Source organism: Pollicipes pollicipes, unplaced genomic scaffold, assembly GCF_011947565.3.
Source record: "Pollicipes pollicipes isolate AB1234 unplaced genomic scaffold, Ppol_2.1 Scaffold_4219;HRSCAF=4965_pilon_pilon_pilon, whole genome shotgun sequence".
NCBI lineage: Eukaryota > Metazoa > Arthropoda > Thecostraca > Pollicipedomorpha > Pollicipedidae > Pollicipes > Pollicipes pollicipes.
This window is the reverse complement of record NW_023596448.1, coordinates 24,984,696-25,001,830: the sequence shown is the minus strand read 5'-3', so window position 1 is coordinate 25,001,830 and position 17,135 is coordinate 24,984,696. Positions and strand designations below refer to the sequence as shown.

General features: G+C 52.8%; 2 protein-coding genes across 2 annotated transcripts; one reads left to right on the top strand and one right to left on the bottom strand.

The window, feature by feature from the left end:
- The first annotated feature begins 7,889 nt into the window (after window positions 1-7,889).
- LOC119095043 (unconventional myosin-XV) lies at window positions 7,890-11,426 on the top strand. Its single transcript, XM_037217944.1, has 4 exons — window positions 7,890-8,081; window positions 8,501-8,705; window positions 9,133-9,266; window positions 9,726-11,426. Exons 1-4 carry the CDS (start codon window positions 7,890-7,892, stop codon window positions 9,951-9,953), a joined length of 759 nt encoding a protein of 252 aa, XP_037073839.1. The 3' UTR covers window positions 9,954-11,426.
- A 1,561-nt stretch (window positions 11,427-12,987) lies between these two features.
- On the bottom strand, window positions 12,988-16,673 carry LOC119095514 (peptidyl-prolyl cis-trans isomerase FKBP12). The gene is made up of 3 exons (XM_037218361.1): window positions 16,569-16,673; window positions 14,293-14,431; window positions 12,988-13,876 (listed from the first exon to the last, which is right to left on the bottom strand). Exons 2-3 carry the CDS (start codon window positions 14,427-14,429, stop codon window positions 13,657-13,659), a joined length of 357 nt encoding a protein of 118 aa, XP_037074256.1. The 5' UTR covers window positions 14,430-14,431; window positions 16,569-16,673; the 3' UTR covers window positions 12,988-13,656.
- Window positions 16,674-17,135: the final 462 nt, after the last annotated feature.

Below are 17,135 nucleotides of genomic sequence, written 5' to 3'. Positions count from 1 at the left end.
CGAGCTCAGGCTGTCAGTCTCCGTGTGTGAAATCGAACTCCAAGTGTCCGTCTCCGAGCATGAGATCGAACTCCGAGCTTCAGTCTCCGAGTGTGAGATCGAACTCCGAGCGTCAGTCTCCGAGTGTGAGATCGAACTCCGAGTGTCAGCACCGGCACAGTAAAGGCTCGATGGCCGACAGCGGCTGCATTCCATCATGACCTCCAAATAAGTCATGACCTCTAAACCCCCTGTCCGTAAAGGCATTGTTCGATCAAACCTTTGTTTGTCACCATGATTTTGATCGTGTTTTTTCTCCTCAACCGGTGCAACTTTCCGTCCTTGTAGAAAGCTAGCATTTGCGCGAGGAAACGGTTGGCTTTAACTCTAGCGTCCTGACCCTCTATCACCACTAAAAGCGCCATTTCCACATAGTGCACTGGCTGTTCACGCCAAGCTCACGACTCATAACGCGGGTGCATGCGCTGAGCGCCTTGTTCCCCGAGGCTGGCTGAGCCATGAGTGTGCGTGTCTGCACACGCTCGCATGCCACCGTCCGTGTCAGTGCCAGCCTGTGGGGCGCACGCTCCTGCAAGCATGCAGGGCACGAGTCTGTAGACACCCCGGCGCCGTTGCAGCATTGCACAACTGTTGCTGCATCGACAGCTTGCCGCGCCGATCCCCTGGTCGGCGTTCCTACCCCAATACACGGTCGTCTGCACGTCTGCACGAACACGCCAGTAGACTAGTGTTGTGGTGCCGGGCACGGGACGGCCGATGTAGGTCGGTCTGCTCCAGACAGCGTCCCGCGGCGCCCGCCGACCGGACCGCCCGTCCCGCCCGTCCCGGCCCGGCCCGGCGCGGCCCGGCCCGGCGCGGCCCAGCCCGGCCCGGCCCGGACCGGCCCGGACCGGGCGCCATATGGCTGAGATAACGGGCCGGCCGGCCACTGGACCGCCGGAGCTGCAGGCCGGGCCCATTAGCTGTAGGTCGTTTCTCGGCGCGTGAGACAAACAGGGCGCGTGTGATTTTGGTCGCGTTTGCGGTTGCGCAAAGCTGCGCGAGAATAGACGCGATGGGTGCTGGAGTGGAGTGTTTCTTCCAGTTGAAGGAGACGTGTTATAGTCATTTCCAATGACGGGTTGATGACATGACAGTCCGGAGTCAAACATAACGTGACTGATATCGCAGTCTCAGAGCTTGCGATTCGGTGTCAGAAGGTGTCAGTCTGTCAGGTGTCACACGGGATTTCGCTGCCCGTTTGTGGTCACCACGACCGGATACTGTTCCCACAAGATTCAACTGGGGCGTCTATTGCGGCCTGAAATGAAGGGGGCGTTAGTTCGCTGCTTAAAGATCATCCTGAACTTGCAGGCTTCACCGGGATGACCCGTATGCTTACATTGGCTAGCTCATATACGTATACGTCAGATCGCCTTGAACTGGGCGGGTGGATGCAGGTTTGCTATTAGGTTAACCCTGGTTGGGAAAGCTTAGAGGCCCCTCTCCAACGTTTGCGGCTTATCTTCTGAACGGCTTTAAAGATGTTACTTAAATTTTTAGCATCCCAGTTTACAGCGTTTTGGACACGTGAAAATTTGCAGGTTCCGACATCGACGGCTTATATTTTAAGAACGTTTTTCGGAGTCATGTCGGTAAAATTGTGCTGAAAACCTACATTTAACACTTATTTCTCGCAGGAAATGCGCTTCCAGCTCGTTTTCAAGAAGCGTGTTCTTATCTCTGTCACTTTTGAGGGTGTTCCTATTCTTGAGTGGCTTGCAAGTTTAAACCATTTATTGCTAAGCTGGGTCAACCCTGAACTTCGTGACTACATTTAATTTTTTCAAGATCAATTAATCTAAACCTTACTGGTGTATGCTGTAGCCTTGAAAGGCTCTCGTAAACCCGTTCTCATCATTCATGTGAGTTGTTAAGTTCTTGATTTAACCGAATGGGCCGATGCAACCATCGCCTTCACCCTTGGGCACAAAAATGGCCTTGATGCCGAGGCGCCACCAAACATCAAGCTGCCACCACATCCTTCACACGTTTGGACTGACTGGGCATAATCCAGATCACATGTGTCGGTGTTCACAAGAGACTTTTCCAAAAGCCATTCAACACCGTCTTCCGCATTGTCATGATATGCTTAGTTCTCGAGATAATAGGAGGGCGCTAACAAGATAGCATGACAGCATAATGTCGTTAGGAGTAATTCTGTATGCAGGGGATTGACAAGGCCTGAAAGTGCAATATAACAGTTTTCATTCAATTTTGACGCAATAACTTTTATTGCTGGTGGTCTCATGTTTCGTAACTTACTTTGACTTATAGCTATATCTACTTATAGCTATATTTTAGCGAACACTGCATTTGACAATACAGAAATCAGTGTTTAGAAAAAAAATGCGTAAAGTCACGAGTAAGACAGAGGACATGAAGATACAAAAAGAACACAAGTCTAAAAATGAATGCTGTTTTTTCCCCGCACAAAGGCGTTGGCAGAAGCGGCTCACGCCTGGTCTCATGCTTGGTTAAAGTCCATTCGCGTGGCTGGTAAATACCCCCCAACGGCAGCGCTCTCCTGCGTTCGTCTCCCCTGACTTCTAAGCGGCGTCCTGGATCCACCCTGGGTGATGTGTCTTCATTTGTGAAGCGCAAATTACGGAAAGGTCCTAAAAATGCCTGACAGATGGTTAAATCTGTTACCATGCCCGCAAAACTACGGTACTATAGGTTAATCTGCGCAGCCGAAACATCGTGAAGCTAGGTCACGGCTAGTTCTTGCAAGATAGTTGCGTTCAGAGGCGCAACCGGAGGGGTGAGGGGGGACCGGTGACAGTTTGCCCCTCCTCGTTATTTGGAAGCCGTGCATAAGCGTGTTGAGCTCTGGATCGACATATAAGCACATCAACAACACTGGGACCCCTCCGTCCCCGCATGGAAACCCTGATTGCGCATATGGGTGCGTAAGCGAGAAATGGTTCCTGGCGCTCTCCGACACCGTTCTGCTGTCCCTGTTGCAGATTGACCAAGCCAGTGGAAGTGAGGCAGGCGTCTCGGAGGCGGAGTCAGCAGTCAACGATGACCCGTGGACGGCATCGCCACTGGCTGTCGGGCAATCGGAGGCGGACTCTGCGTGCGCAGACGGCCAATGGACGGCTTCGCCTCTGGCTGCCAGGTCACCGGGGGCGGAGTCGGACGGCGGCTCGTCCATTCCCAGCGAAGACTCAGGCCCGCCGGCCGATGACGGCAAACATTCTCTGCTGCAGTACGCGATGCTCTACTTCCGTGACTTCCGAGACAAGTGAGAATCGCAGTTCGGTTGTGGCTGCTGGGCGTTTATATGACGTCACGCGGCCGCACTCCGTGGGACGCGTGATGAGGCGTGTCGAACCTTTGAGAAGGATTGAACCGAAATAGCCATTTGAAGATCATTCGGTTGTTGCCCACAATCATGCCCTTTGCAAACGGGATGTTTCGTATGTGGAGAAATTGAAGTAAGCATTAAACGTGATGAAACAAGCTTATCTATAATTGTTGGTAAATTTTTAAAAGGAAAAACATATCTAGACAGCACAATTTTTCTGTACAGTGAATGTCCTCTTCGACACGTTCTCGTTTGATTGCGTCATCGCACCTTGCGCAAAATTGATTGAGAGTCAATTGACGACTGTTTTATCTGAAAATCTTGCCCACGAACGCCAGATATGAACGACCCGACAACTATATTTTCCTTGATTTTGATTACCGCATGACTTATGGAATGGCACGATTCGAATGACGTCATTGTGACGTCATGAGTGTCAAGGTAATCTTGAAATGTTTACCCTGAAAAAGCCGCCTCATCTTCGCGGGTATGTAGCTTAGAAACTAGAAGGGTTTTGGCCTTAAGAACATAAGGGCTGTGAACCAAACCGAATGGTCTTCAAGATGGCTATTGCAGCTCAAAATCCCATATAAATGTGGAGCACTCACTTTAAGACCAAAACCCATCTACTTCCCAGGCTACACAACTGCAAAGATGTGCGGACAGCTTTGGGGAGGCTATGTCAAGGTCACCCAGGCATCGATGATCCCACATTAACGTCAATTAAATTGATAATTTCCTTTAAACTCACAACATAGTGTGCTCTGCCCAAATCTCGAGGAGCGGGCCACTGCCCACAATGCCAGACCGAGCCTGATCGCTCTAAACACACACACACATGTTGCGTGCTTAGCAAATTATATGCTAACAGATACTGACAGATAGTCATTGTTTGTCAGGTCCAATGTGCCGCGAGACGACCTGGTTGAATCCAACGGTCACACAAAGTCCGCAGACGGAAAGAGCAAGAAAAGCAAGAAGAAAGGCAAGGAAAGCTGGACGTGGCGGGAACAGGTCAGTACACGGGTACCGAACCCGGTATACTGAGAAGAAACAGGTCAGTACACGGGTACCGAACCCGGTATATTGAGAAGAAACAGGTCAGCACACGGGTACCAAACCCGGTATACTGAGAAGAAACAGGTCAGTACACGGGTACCGAACCCGGTATATTGAGAAGAAACAGGTCAGTACACGGGTACCAAACCCGGTATACTAAGAAGAATCAGGTCAGTACACGGGTACCGAACCCGGTATATTGAGAATAAACAGGTCAGCACACGGGTACCGAACCCGGTATATTGAGAACAAACAGGTCAGCACACGGGTACCGAACCCGGTATACTAAGAAGAATCAGGTCAGTACACGGGTACCAAACCCGGTATACTAAGAAGAATCGGGTCAGTACACGGGTACCAAACCCGGTATACTGAGAAGAAACAGGTCAGTACACGGGTACCGAACCCGGTATATTGAGAATAAACAGGTCAGCACACGGGTACCGAACCCGGTATATTGAGAATAAACAGGTCAGCACACGGGTACCGAACCCGGTATACTGAGAATAAACAGGTCAGCACACGGGTACCGAACCCGGTATACTGAGAAGAAACAGGTCAGTACACGGGTACCAAACCCAGCATATTGAGAAGAAACATGTAAGTACACGGATACCAAACCCAGCTTACTGAGAAGAACAAGTCAGTACACGGGTACCAAACCCGGTATGCTGAGAAGAAACAGGTCAGCACACGGGTACCAAACCCGGTATACTGAGAAGAAGCATGTCAGTACACGAGTACCAAACCCAGCTTACTAAGAGGAAATCCGGCCGCCATTGGGTGTCGTGGTGTGGTGGATGTCGCATGGATCAATGAGATGTCGACGCAAGCGAATAGGCTGTACGTATGTATGCATTACATCATAACCTAGGAAGTTTTCTTGTTATCTGGTGCTGACAGGCGGAAAAGAAGAATCCCCGCCCGCGTACTTGGGCCTTGAATCGTCCCCTTGCACCTGATACGCACCCAGCGCGGTGTGTAACCCAGCGATGCCACTTCCCTCCACCCACCGTTCGACAGGTGGAGCTGGTGAAGTGGTCGGAGGTGCCGCTGCGCGCCTCGCTCCTGCGACTGGAGTCGACCGAGCTGTCTCGCCTGGCGGTCGAGTGTTCGCTGGCGCTGCTTCGCTACATGGGTGACCAGCCGCCGGCCCCCGACACCACCGACACCGACTGCGTCTACAGCCTGCTGCTGGTCAGACGCGCCCGCCGTCCAGCCAGCTCTTGGGTCTGGTCGGGCATTCCCAAGCCTACCAGATCTGGTCTGGATGCTCTTGTGCCTTACGACTGCTGGGAGCGAGCGAGTTGCGCACGGCAGTATCGGCTAGCGAGAAGCTCAATATATATATATATATATATATATATATATATATATATATATATATATATGCATATTGCCAATCTGTGACGGTGTGTGCGTGCAACTCCGCTCATGTTCACTAGTATCGTGTTCTCGACCTGGCCTGGTCTCCTTGTTTTCGGACCTTTCGGTCAGATCTCTACACTACACACCACAGACGTGGTGCTAGCTCCCACCAAAAATTTTCCTTTTGCAACAGCTCACACATCGACACACTCGGAGGCCACACCGCCCCGGATCTAGTGTCGATCCTCGACCCCCCCCCCCCCCCCGCCCACGCTGAGCCCGCCGGCCGCCTCGCAGGCCTGTCATCGGTACCGGGAGCTGCGAGACGAGGTGTACTGTCAGCTGATGCGCCAGACCACCAGCAACAAGTCGGACCAGCCCGAGTCGGCCCGGCGCGGCTGGCGCATGTTCAGCCTGCTCACCGCCTACTTCGCCTGCTCGGAGGTGCTGCAGCCCTATCTCGTCAAGTATCTGGAGAGCGCGGCCTACGACCCGCGGCGGGCATGTCACGGTCAGTGGGGAAATGGGGGGGGGGTAGGGGGGGGGGGCGTCAGTGATAAGGGGGGAGACCGGGATGGTGCTTGGCGTAGATGTGGGGTCTCCGAACCCTCTGTAACAGGACATGACCATACGCATTGTGTTAACACTGTCATGGGGCCAGTTATGAAGACCAGCGGCGGTGGGCCCAACCTGCCCTAATGTTATTTTCACTAAGAATATCAAGTCTATCAAAAACAGTCTGTGGTCAAGGTCTCAAGTGCCCGGTGGATGGTTACCGGCTGCGCCCATACTGGGGCGTAGCTGCTCACATGGTCTAATGATTGGAAAATTGGAAACCAGGAAGGAAGAATGTGTAAATTTTAGGAAATTGAGCAAGTTGTGCGGCAGGGGAATGCGACTTTATGAAAAGAAGGCAAACGAAAGCTCTAAAACCCTGTTTTCACGAGTCCTCTACACACTCATATCTCAGTCATACTTCCGACCGCTGACTCCGCCGCCGTTCTCCAGACACGGCGCTCTTGTGTCTGCACAACCTGCGTCGCACTCTGCGGCTGGGCGGGCGGCGGAACGTGCCCGGCCGGCAGGAGGTCACGGCCGTGACCGAGGGTCGGCCGACCCGCCGGCAGCTGTACAGGTTGCCCGGCGGCGCGGCCCACCCCCTGCTCACCTCCACCACCACCGTGGTCCAGGTCGGAGACGCTGGCGTCATCTGCATACTTCGTTGTTGTGCTGGTGCCCGTTGGTTGGAGGCTTTGGCATGTGGCAGTCAGTTGGCGGCGGTTGTGTTCGGCGCAGAGTGAGACGGTTGCCGCAGTTTGAAGCGCTGATGTTGGAATGGACAGGCAATGGTATCGCGACATGTCGGTGGTAATATCATGACGTGTTTGCGTATCAGTTCAGCCGTATCGGTTCAGCCTCCGCGTCGTGTCGTGAAGGGGCGGTATTGGGGATGTGAGGCTTCGGTGTTTCGTGTTTGGAGGGTGTTCCGTGTCGTAGTTACGGGAATTTGCCGTTTTATGTCCATGGGTGTCCATTACCACATCCTGAGTGTCCCGTGCCCTGTACCGCGAAATAATGGCGTTCGCGCTGATGATCGATGCTATCGATTGTCATCACGCATCCCACCAATGATCGCGTTCGCGTTCAAATGACATGACGTGAGTTTATCCAGTACGGTGCCGCCGGTTTCCGCGTTCTGCGTATCTCGTTAGATTTCCGTGTCCCGCGTCGTATCGTGAGGCTCCCGTGCTCCGCGCACCTCTCAAGTGCGTCGACGCTCTGCCTCAGGACGTCGTCAAGGAGCTCTGTCGTCTACTGGACGTCACTGACGAGCACGAGCAGCGCGAGTTCAGTCTGTACGGCGTCACGGAGAGCGACGAGTTAACTCTGCCCCTCTCCGGTGACGAGTACATCAATGACGTCACCACCGAGTTGCAGAAAGAACGACCAGGTGACGGTGCGCGTAGCTGAACTGCCCTGTGAACTCATGGAAATGAACTTATGTTTGATTCCTTTGATTCGATTCGTATTGCGCAGCCCTTTAATGTTCCCCTCCGCTTAGCTTGCGCCGCGGCTTGGGATGGTGTATTGCTCCTGCCACGAATTCTACATGTACCTGCCTGGCACAATCCCCTCCCCGCTTCAGGTCTTCCACCTGCTGCTCTGTCGGTCTGTGTGGCTGCTGCCCCTGAGGCTGCAGTCGCCGCAGTACGTCAAGCTGGCGTTTGGCCAGCTGACGCCGGCCTACCTGCAGGGGCTGCTGCTCGCCATGCCGGACGCGACGCTTCTGCAGCGACACCTGGTACTTAGCAGTCGGCAGCCGGCAGGGTCTGGATGGAAGTCGGGAGGGACACCTGGAAGTCGGGAGGGAAGTCGGGATGGACACCTGGTTCTTAGTCGGGAGGAGACCTTGACGGCGCATTTCGGACGTTGCTGGACTGTTCCATTCCGACATAACTCCCTATCTTAGTTCGACACCGCCTCTCCTGATTTCAACGCATTTGGTATTGCTTTTGAATTCGAAGCCACAGCTCCTGTAAACAGACTTTGTTATGCCAAACGCTGATGTCCCGCTCCCCCCAACACGACCTTTCGGTTTCTGTTCAACGCAGCCGTTCAGCCTCAGTCCGGCACTGGCGCCTTATCTCATCCTTCGTCATCGGCCCGTCTTAGCACCACACAGCCGCGATGTTTCAGTTGCACGCCATCGTTCCGTTTTAGTTCGACATCGCCCGCGTGGCGGCGCTGCTGCAGCGGGCCGCTGGCCTCCGGACTATGCCGTCGGTGAAAGAGACGAAACGACTGTTGCCCGCGGCCGCACTGCTCGTGCGGGGCGTCCGGCCGACGCAGTGGGTCAACATGGTGCAGGACAGCTGGGCGGAGGTGCAACACAAGACCACCACCGAGGCAAAGGCCGCCGTGCTTGGTAAGACGGCGAAAGCTCCACGGATCCGGCAGTACCCCGCAGGGTGACGGTTGGGCATCGTAGTTTTCATGTTCGATAAAGCTCTGCGGATCTGGCTGAGGTCGTTGTCAAATAATTGCTGAAGGCAGCATGATCTTGCTTTATTCGACGGAATGTGAATCCAATTATACCACTGGTTGTCTACTAAATGAATAATGTTATGAGACTGTTCTGTTTAATGGGAAGGCACTTTGGCCCGTTGCCTCCCGCATAACCATCGAACCTGCGGCGTTTTTTGTATTAGCAGCCTGTTTGCCTCCGGTGAATGTCGCAGAGCCTACAGCTCTTCCACGCTACAACTCTGTTACACTAAAAATAAACTCTACCCATGTGGCCAAATTCGCTGCCACATCACTGTTCCAATCCATGGTGCCGTTGTGCCCGACAGAGACGCTGCACCAATGGCCGCTCTTCGGCTCGGCCTTCTTCGTGGTGGGCGGCGCGATCGAGGCCGGCGCGCCGTCCGATCTGCTGCTGGCCGTCAACAGACGTGGCCTGCACCTGCTGCACCCCGTCACCCACGTGAGTCACACCGCTGCCGCCGCCGCGGCGCCACCGACGGCGGCAGCTAACGCGATGTCCAGCTGTGTGCTGTGTGCTCCCTTGCGCGCTGTGATATAGTCGAGATGGACTGAAGTCGCTCGCCAGACAGTCCTGTCCCCACCTGCCGCAGTCCATGTGGGAAACGAGCGGTGCGCCTCCAGGGCCCGGGGTGTACAAGGTTTAGCTGTTTAAAGAGCTCTGTCTTGTGATCGAGGTCCTGTCCTCCATTCCACTAGACCCATGACTGCAGATAATTTTCTGGTTCTGTCCTCCATTCCATTAGACCCATGACTGCAGATAATTTTCCAGTCCCCTGGGCTTCAGTTAGGCTTCACCATTACCGGTCCCCAGCAAAACCAGCGGCATTAATCAGTCAACAGCCTCAGTACCCACACACGTCGACAAACGACCCAACAACCATTGCTGCCACGTTGGCAGGAGAGCTTGGCCACGCACCCGTTCTCGGCCGTTCTGTCTGCGCGGCGAGTGCGTTCGGAGGAAGGCGTCCAGCTGCTGGAGGTCCGGCACGGTCCCGCTGATCGATCCGCCGTCATCCAGCTGCGGACGGAGCGCGCCGCCGAGGCCGCCCGCCTCATCCGCCGCTACAGCGCCCTCCAGCGGCGGCTGTCCGAGTCGGACAACAGGCGTCGCCAGCTGTCGCGGTAGCCGGCTGGGGACGGACGCTGACGCCAGGCAGCGTCAGCTGTCGCGGTAGCCGGCTGGGGACGGACGCTGACGCCAGGTGGTGTCAGCTGTCGCGGTGGCCGGCTGGGGACGGACGCTGACACCAGGCGTCGCCAGCTGTCGCGGTAGCCGGCTGGGGACGGACGCTGACGCCAGGCAGCGTCAGCTGTCGCGGTGGCCGGCTGGGGACGGACGTTGACACCAGGCGGCGCCAGCTGTCGCGATAGCCGGCTGGGGGCGGACTCTAATACCAGGTGACGCCAGCTGTCGCGGTGGCCTGCCGGGATTCGGTTGACACGCTATGGTGAGGCTGGGTAGCCAGTAAACGGACTCGGCATCGCCAGCCGCTGCGGAAGGCAGGGGTTTGAATTGTTGGAGGTTGGGTGAGTCTAGTGTAACCTTTTCTGTGTCGGTACGTAACTGAGTGTTGAGGAACCCTGTCTGCGCACATCTGTGACGGAGACGGAGTGTTGAGGGACAGCATCACAGTTGAAAGGATTGGTCGCATCAAAAAGTCTACATTGTGTGGCAAAACAAGGTAAACAATTAAATTGCTGGTGTCACAACAGCCCGAACAGACGCAAGACCAGAGAAATAGTGACACTAGCCACGCGGCGCACTTTGGAACACCGCAGGCGATTCGGGAGCCAATCCTCCCCTAGATAAGCACGGTAATGTAAGATGGCGAATCAAACTAACCTGAATGCGGGGCATTGCTGCATTTCCAGCGCTGCTTTTAATGATGTTCATAATGTTGAAACAGACGCAAGACCAGATAAATAAGGACACTTGCCATGCGACGCACTTTGGAACGCTGCGGGCGATTCGGGAGTAGATCCCCCCCCCCCCCTGGATAAGCACGATGATGTAAGATGGCAAATCAAGTTGACTTGATTGCGGTGTCAATGCCTTATCTCCAGGAAGAGGAAGCGAAGCGTGCGGTGCGGTGGGCATGAACGTATCGGTAGTTAAGTGGTAAGTGCTGCTGTTCACGATGCTAACATATTTGTGCAATCTGTCAGTAGGACATCGCTATTTTATAAGCACTTTAACTGTGGTGGTCAGGGCATGTCAGTGTCGGCATCCCTAATGTCAGTGCCACCAAAAAGGCAAACGTTGCCTTAGCATCTGGCTCGCTCAATGGCTTGGAATCCGGCGAGGGGTTCTCCGCTCGGGTCCCAGCGTCCCCCCTCCACTTTTTGAGTTGTTATTAGACGTAACGTGACGCATGAGAGAAAACGAACCCAATAGAATCTTGTAGGTCTCCCTCCCTCCCACCGCAACTTGAACTGTAGTACCGCCGCTCTGGCCGATGTCCATGTTGGTCAAATCCGTGCGGCTTGTGTTATGCTTGTTTATGTTTTTTATTTTTCTCAAGCGTTGTGGGCAGCTCTGAGGAATAGCGGCCAGCGCGCCTCTGCATGTGTAACTCGAATAAACCATATGAACTTTGCATGTCCCTTCGGCTGGTTACCGTCCGAACACAAACGCCCGTCGGGGCTCCAAAGGGGGCTCCTATCCCGTCAGTACAGAAGCCAGGTCAGGGACGGCAGGCCTGTCTCTGGCAGCACATCATACGCCGACCAGGGACGGGAGTGGGCCGACCACGTCCCTGACCTGGGTACCTGCGGGCCGTCCCTGACCTGGGAACAGTGCGGGCCGCGGGCCCACAGCTGCTGCTCAGGCAGCAGCAATGGGGTCCACAGCAGCTGACAGGGCCCACACCCTCTCCGAGGAGCCCGACGGTCCCACAGCTGCTGCTCAGCAGCCGACCGCTGCGATGGTGACTCCCGCCCTTGCAAGGGCGGCGCGGGCCTTGCCAGTCAGGGGATGGGGGGCTGACAACGGCCGTGGTCGCGTGCCCGCGACGGAACAGCGGAAAGGACGCGCCTGGCCATGTGCCAGTCGGTTATTTGACGGCGGCGGCGGCGGTGCGGCGGCTTAAGCGCAGTCTTTGCGCCTCAGCACTGCGGAAGGATGGGACGGTGGAGCTCAGCGGCCAGAACGCACGTCGACGGCCGCGGGGAAGTCACGGTGAGTCTGGCTATTGCCCTCATTTTGTCGTTGTGGAGGCCCGCCTTTTGTGAATCGGAAGGATGTTGTTCTGGAATACGGCCTGTGCGTTTCAGAAGGCCCTGTTCTGCAACAGGAATCCCTATTTTGCAATCGGAAGCCCTTTGCTGGATTGAAAAGATCTTTATTAAAGGAAATGTTCCACATCTGAAGATATTGAAGCAAACATCACATATGGTGAAGCATGCTCACTTATAAGTATTGGTCTACTTTAAAGCAGAAAAGACGGCTCTAAATAACACAATTTCTCTGCTTAGTAAATATTATCCGCAATACGTCATTGTTTGATTGCGTCATCGTGTCTCGCACAGCACTAAGATGCATTTGACGGCCGTGATACCTGGAAATCGCGCTCAGGAACGCCTGATATGAATGATTGGGCAATCATGCTTTTCTTGGCCTTAATCGCAGCACGGCCAATGCATGACGGGATTTGAGTGACGTTATTATGAATCCCTGGGTGACCCCGAGTTTCTCCGAAAGGGTCAGCACATTTTCGAATCCTGTAGCCCGGAAGTTAGATGGTTTTAGGTCTTAAGGGCATGGCTGTGGATTACACCGAATGACTCACTATGGCTGTTAGCTCAAAGCCCCATACAAATGTGGTTTACCCTTTTCACCATATCTCTTTCCTGAATTTTTAGATTGCCTTAAGTTATTCACATTGACTCAGCAACCAAATCAATGTGATGGGGGAGGGGAGGGGAAGTGCACCTAACCTGCACCCCCTTGAATAAGACACCGCCCAGGAAGCCCTTGGAAAATTCCTCCCCCCCCTACACCCGAAATTCGTGGCGCTACTCCTACCGGCAGCCATCATTAGCAAAGCCGCTTCTATTCTACTGTCCATCCTTAAATGGGTTCTTCTCACGTCCGCAACAGCCGTGGGGACAGCTTAGTCATGGATGGGAGCCACCACTGAATGACTGTGCAAACCAACGGAGTTAGATGGCAATGCTGTATTGGAGCACACACCACCCGCCAGGAGTTTCACAGAAACCACCGAACACGACTTCGGGCCCAGTGGGCAGCAAAAGGTTCCAATAGGATCATGTGAGAAGCTACGACCATGATGAGCACGACAAAATCATCAAAAAGTCCGGCGTAAAAGCAACACGGCAGCACAGCTAAGAGATGCCCGGAAGAGAGCATAATGGAGTTCGATTACATACAAAATTTGAATGACCAAACAAGAGGACAGAAAACTGCGCGCTAGTATAGAGTAAAGAGTAGCCAACAAACTCATCAGGCCAGTGGATTGAAACTGCAGAGCCCAGTGAATCCATGCAGCGTCATGAAAGCAAACACCTTAATAGTTCTAGGTTATCCCATTTTATACGTCAGGTGGTCAGGATTTGGACACGCCACACTGATCGCGACAGCGTGAACACTGCATGTTGATGGCTGAGTGGACAAGACTTGCCAGCGAATGTCACTGACAGGGATCGAACAAGACGTGAAGTGCGGATGCCACTGGTGGCGCCAGATCGACACAAACTGCAGAGGTGGCAGGAGGGTGCCGACCGCGTCCGAGCTGGGGCGCGCACCCGCAGCAGAGCGGCCACACCGCGCGAGATCCGCCGCCCGGCCGCCTTCCTCCTCGCGCCGCCGCCTACTTGCTGACGCTCAGCACCTCGATCTCGAAGTTGAGCGTGGCGTTGGGTGGGATGCCCCACGCGGGGAAGCCTCCAGCGCCGTAGCCCTTGTGCGGCGCGATGATGAGGCGCGCCCGCTCGCCCTGCGCCATCGTCAGGCAGCCTTCGTCCCAGCCGGCGATCACCTTGCCCAGGCCGACCTGGAAGGTGAACGGCTTCTGGCCGGGGTCGGTGGTGCTGCCGGGCAAGTGGGCAGGCGTTAGGCACGACCGTGGTCAGCCGCCCGCTGTGCGAGGTACGGCGCTACCAGCAGGGATAATACCAAGCACCAGATAAAAGCTCTGCCCCGCTTAGCTGTCACCATGTTATACTGTTCCATCTGCAAAACGGTGGCATATACGTGCTGCTCGCATGACAGTGCCATGTGAACAGGAAGTTCAATGCTGTTTTATGAGGATGGTAAATGGATATGGCCAGCATGCCATCACTGCTTCAATTTTATGGTAGTTTGAGCAATGACTGCTTCTAGAAGGTAGAATATCATATTCGCGAAACTGACCTACATTAACCATCACTCTACCATCATCATTTCCTTGGACACAGGTTTGCATGCAAGTTGCATTAAACAAGTATGCACAAAGCCATCCACTCACCTCCAGAATTTCTTGGGAGGGTTGCCATGGAGCTGGCCAGTACACTGGACCGTGATGGTGTCACCCGGACTAGGCCGGGGCCCAGTGCCCTGCTTCAGCACCTCCTTCTGCAGACCTTCCGCGATCTGGACAGCCATGACTGAAACAAGCACACATGGTTAGAAAAAGCCGTAACCCAACCCAGCATCCTGGGCGCTGGTTGGTACAGCATTGATCCCCCAGGCAGCAATAGCCTCCCACATGTTGCCGTCTCCTACCTAGGAGCCTGTTAAGGAAAACCAGCCAAAATCAGGCTTAAACCAAAGGCTTCCCATCTAGCACGGGCAAGTGCCCTGGCCAGCTGCACTGTCAAGGTGGCTAGCAACCAAATTAATAGTTGAGTTCACTAAACAATGCTCATATCAATGTAAGCTCATTCAGCTAAAATCAAGCTCCACCAACAGACATGTTACTCCTGAAGTCTGTTGTGCTTTGAAAAATGTACCATTTACTAATAGCAAAATCACAGGTCATGGCATCTCAAAAAAACATCATGCTGGACACAACAAAATGTGTTAAAATATCCCTGCTCTACAAAAATCGCAGGCAAGATAGTGTTCAACCTTCCTTATGCCAGGAACAAATTACACATTGCCAATGGACTAACATACCATTTCCACCATTTCACACCCATTGTACCGAACACCACACAAACTATGAGCTTGTGTGAGTTATCTTACCTGGCCACTTTAAATACCTAGCTTAAAACCATGCAACCCACCTACTGGCAATACCTATAGACAGCAGATATATTGATGCGGTTCAAACCTGTGGCTCAGTTGGTTAGAGCACCTGCCTCCCGATTCACCCCGGGTGGCCGAGTGGTTCGAGTCACTTTAGGCACTCCCCTATTTGCCCTTGACAGGTATGGTCTGCGGCGGTGGCAGCAGTCTCCCTAAAGGTCTGCGTCAGGGTGCAGGACGGACCGTGCCAAACATTGCGCCACGTTAAGCTTTCACCACCAAATTCTGCCCTTGCCTGGAATTGCCCGATTGGATGGTAGGGGTCAGGGCTCTAACAACAAGCACTGCTTAGCGTGAGCGCCGATCCCAGAAATCCACCCATTCAAAGGGTTCAGATCAAAATTCTAAGAAAAAACCTGGAATTGGCTCTGCTACTGTTAATTTTCACCGATCCCAGTTCGGCTACAATCTGGCCCCTAGACTGCAAAGCCTAAAACTATACTAAATGTGTTCCACACAGCACAACACCCCATCATAAATTGAGACCATCCATACTACATCTGACAGGCCTGACCTTCATGTACAGTTGCCACCAACTTCAGTGCATAAAATCCAAAGCTTCAAAAAATATATATTTCTTTGATAATGAAAACGAAAAATATCTAAGAATATTTATGAAGGAAAACTCATTTACTTAAAAATTGGGAGCAATACTCCCTTGCCTGAAAAAGCACATATTGGTCCAATGTAGCAACCAAAATATTCAGCATCTGGCAGCAAATGTATTTTTTGGCAGGCTGGCATGGTCTTTGGCCTCCATCTAAACTTACAAAACTATTTCTTGAATGACAAGGTAGCTTTATCTTACAATATGCAATTTGGTCACATAGTTCAATTATGATGATAATCATTGAATACATTTGGGATATACTGGCAATTTTCCTATTTGATTATCACACTGATAATCTCATTCAGGCATTATGAACTCCTGGAAAATACCAGAATTAATAATAGTTAATTTGAACAAGATTTAGGAACCCTTACATGACTAGAAAATATGTGCAAATTATTCTTAATGTTGCAAAAACTTGCTATGCATAACTATCACTGTTGGTTGCACATGGCACATGGAAGACAAAACTGGCAGAAAACTGAAACTTCCAGACCTGCAGAACATAAATAGAGAATTGTTCAGTAAATAATTTCCCTCAGCCAAGGGCACCCCTAACACAAATGCAAAAATGAAGGAGACCAACAGATAGAAAACACCAACAGTGCCTCTTATCTTATTCGTACATACACCGACTCCAAGCAATCGGATAAATTGGTGAAATCCTGTACTGCCTTAATGCCAAGGCTCTTAATACCAAAACCCGCATGAAAAAAATTGGGCGTGCCTGCTGCACGCTACACGCATTTTCAGCGCAAAAAGTTGCGTCGCGCACTTCATCACTTATTACGAGATACTCCACACGCCCCTTACTAATAGACCTATTTATATGCGACCGGTCTTTGTCCTCTATGCATACGACTCCCGCGAAACGGCCCCCTCACCTTCCTGCCGATGAACGCCGGGCACCGGAATTACACAGAGCTCAACCGCCACCACCACGCCGGACGCGCGCCGCGCGTGACGCAAGGCTAAACTGTGGCAAGGCTGACAAGTATGGTCCGTACTAAACTACAGTCAAAATTAATTTATTGGACGCTACTCGGACTGCTAACACATCCCGGAGGGATTTATTGGAATTAAACACCCCAGTGCTGGTTTCTGAAACCAACAAAAACGCAATTTTTCACTTATCACCTCACAAGCGTCGGTGCCAAACCACCACTGGATTCAGTAAGTAACGTCCATCCGCATCACATTTCGATGGAAAGGGCTTTCTGCATCTAATTTAGGTTTTCTGGTGCCTAGCTGTGATTTGGAGTAGTATTTTAGCAAATTCGATCACATTTATCTGCAATGTTGGGTACGGTTACACACTTACACGCATGCAGAGCTGTAAAGCTGTGGCTTGGACGTCCTGTCTGCAGGCATATTCAATTCCAAAGACAAGACAATTTTTCTGGATTACTTTAATGTTTTGGGGAAAGCATGACGCCTATTGAATTTCAGTT

Coding starts and splice junctions, on each gene's coding strand:
- LOC119095043 (XM_037217944.1), top strand. CDS start 7,890: ATGTACCTGCCTGGCACAATCCCCTCCCCGCTTCAGGTCTTCCACCTG. Junction 8,082..8,500: donor CGCTTCTGCAGCGACACCTG/GTACTTAGCAGT, acceptor GTTCCGTTTTAG/TTCGACATCGCCCGCGTGGC. Junction 8,706..9,132: donor GGCAAAGGCCGCCGTGCTTG/GTAAGACGGCGA, acceptor TGTGCCCGACAG/AGACGCTGCACCAATGGCCG.
- LOC119095514 (XM_037218361.1), bottom strand. CDS start 14,429: ATGGCTGTCCAGATCGCGGAAGGTCTGCAGAAGGAGGTGCTGAAGCAG. Junction 13,877..14,292: donor CCTCCCAAGAAATTCTGGAG/GTGAGTGGATGG, acceptor CTTGCCCGGCAG/CACCACCGACCCCGGCCAGA.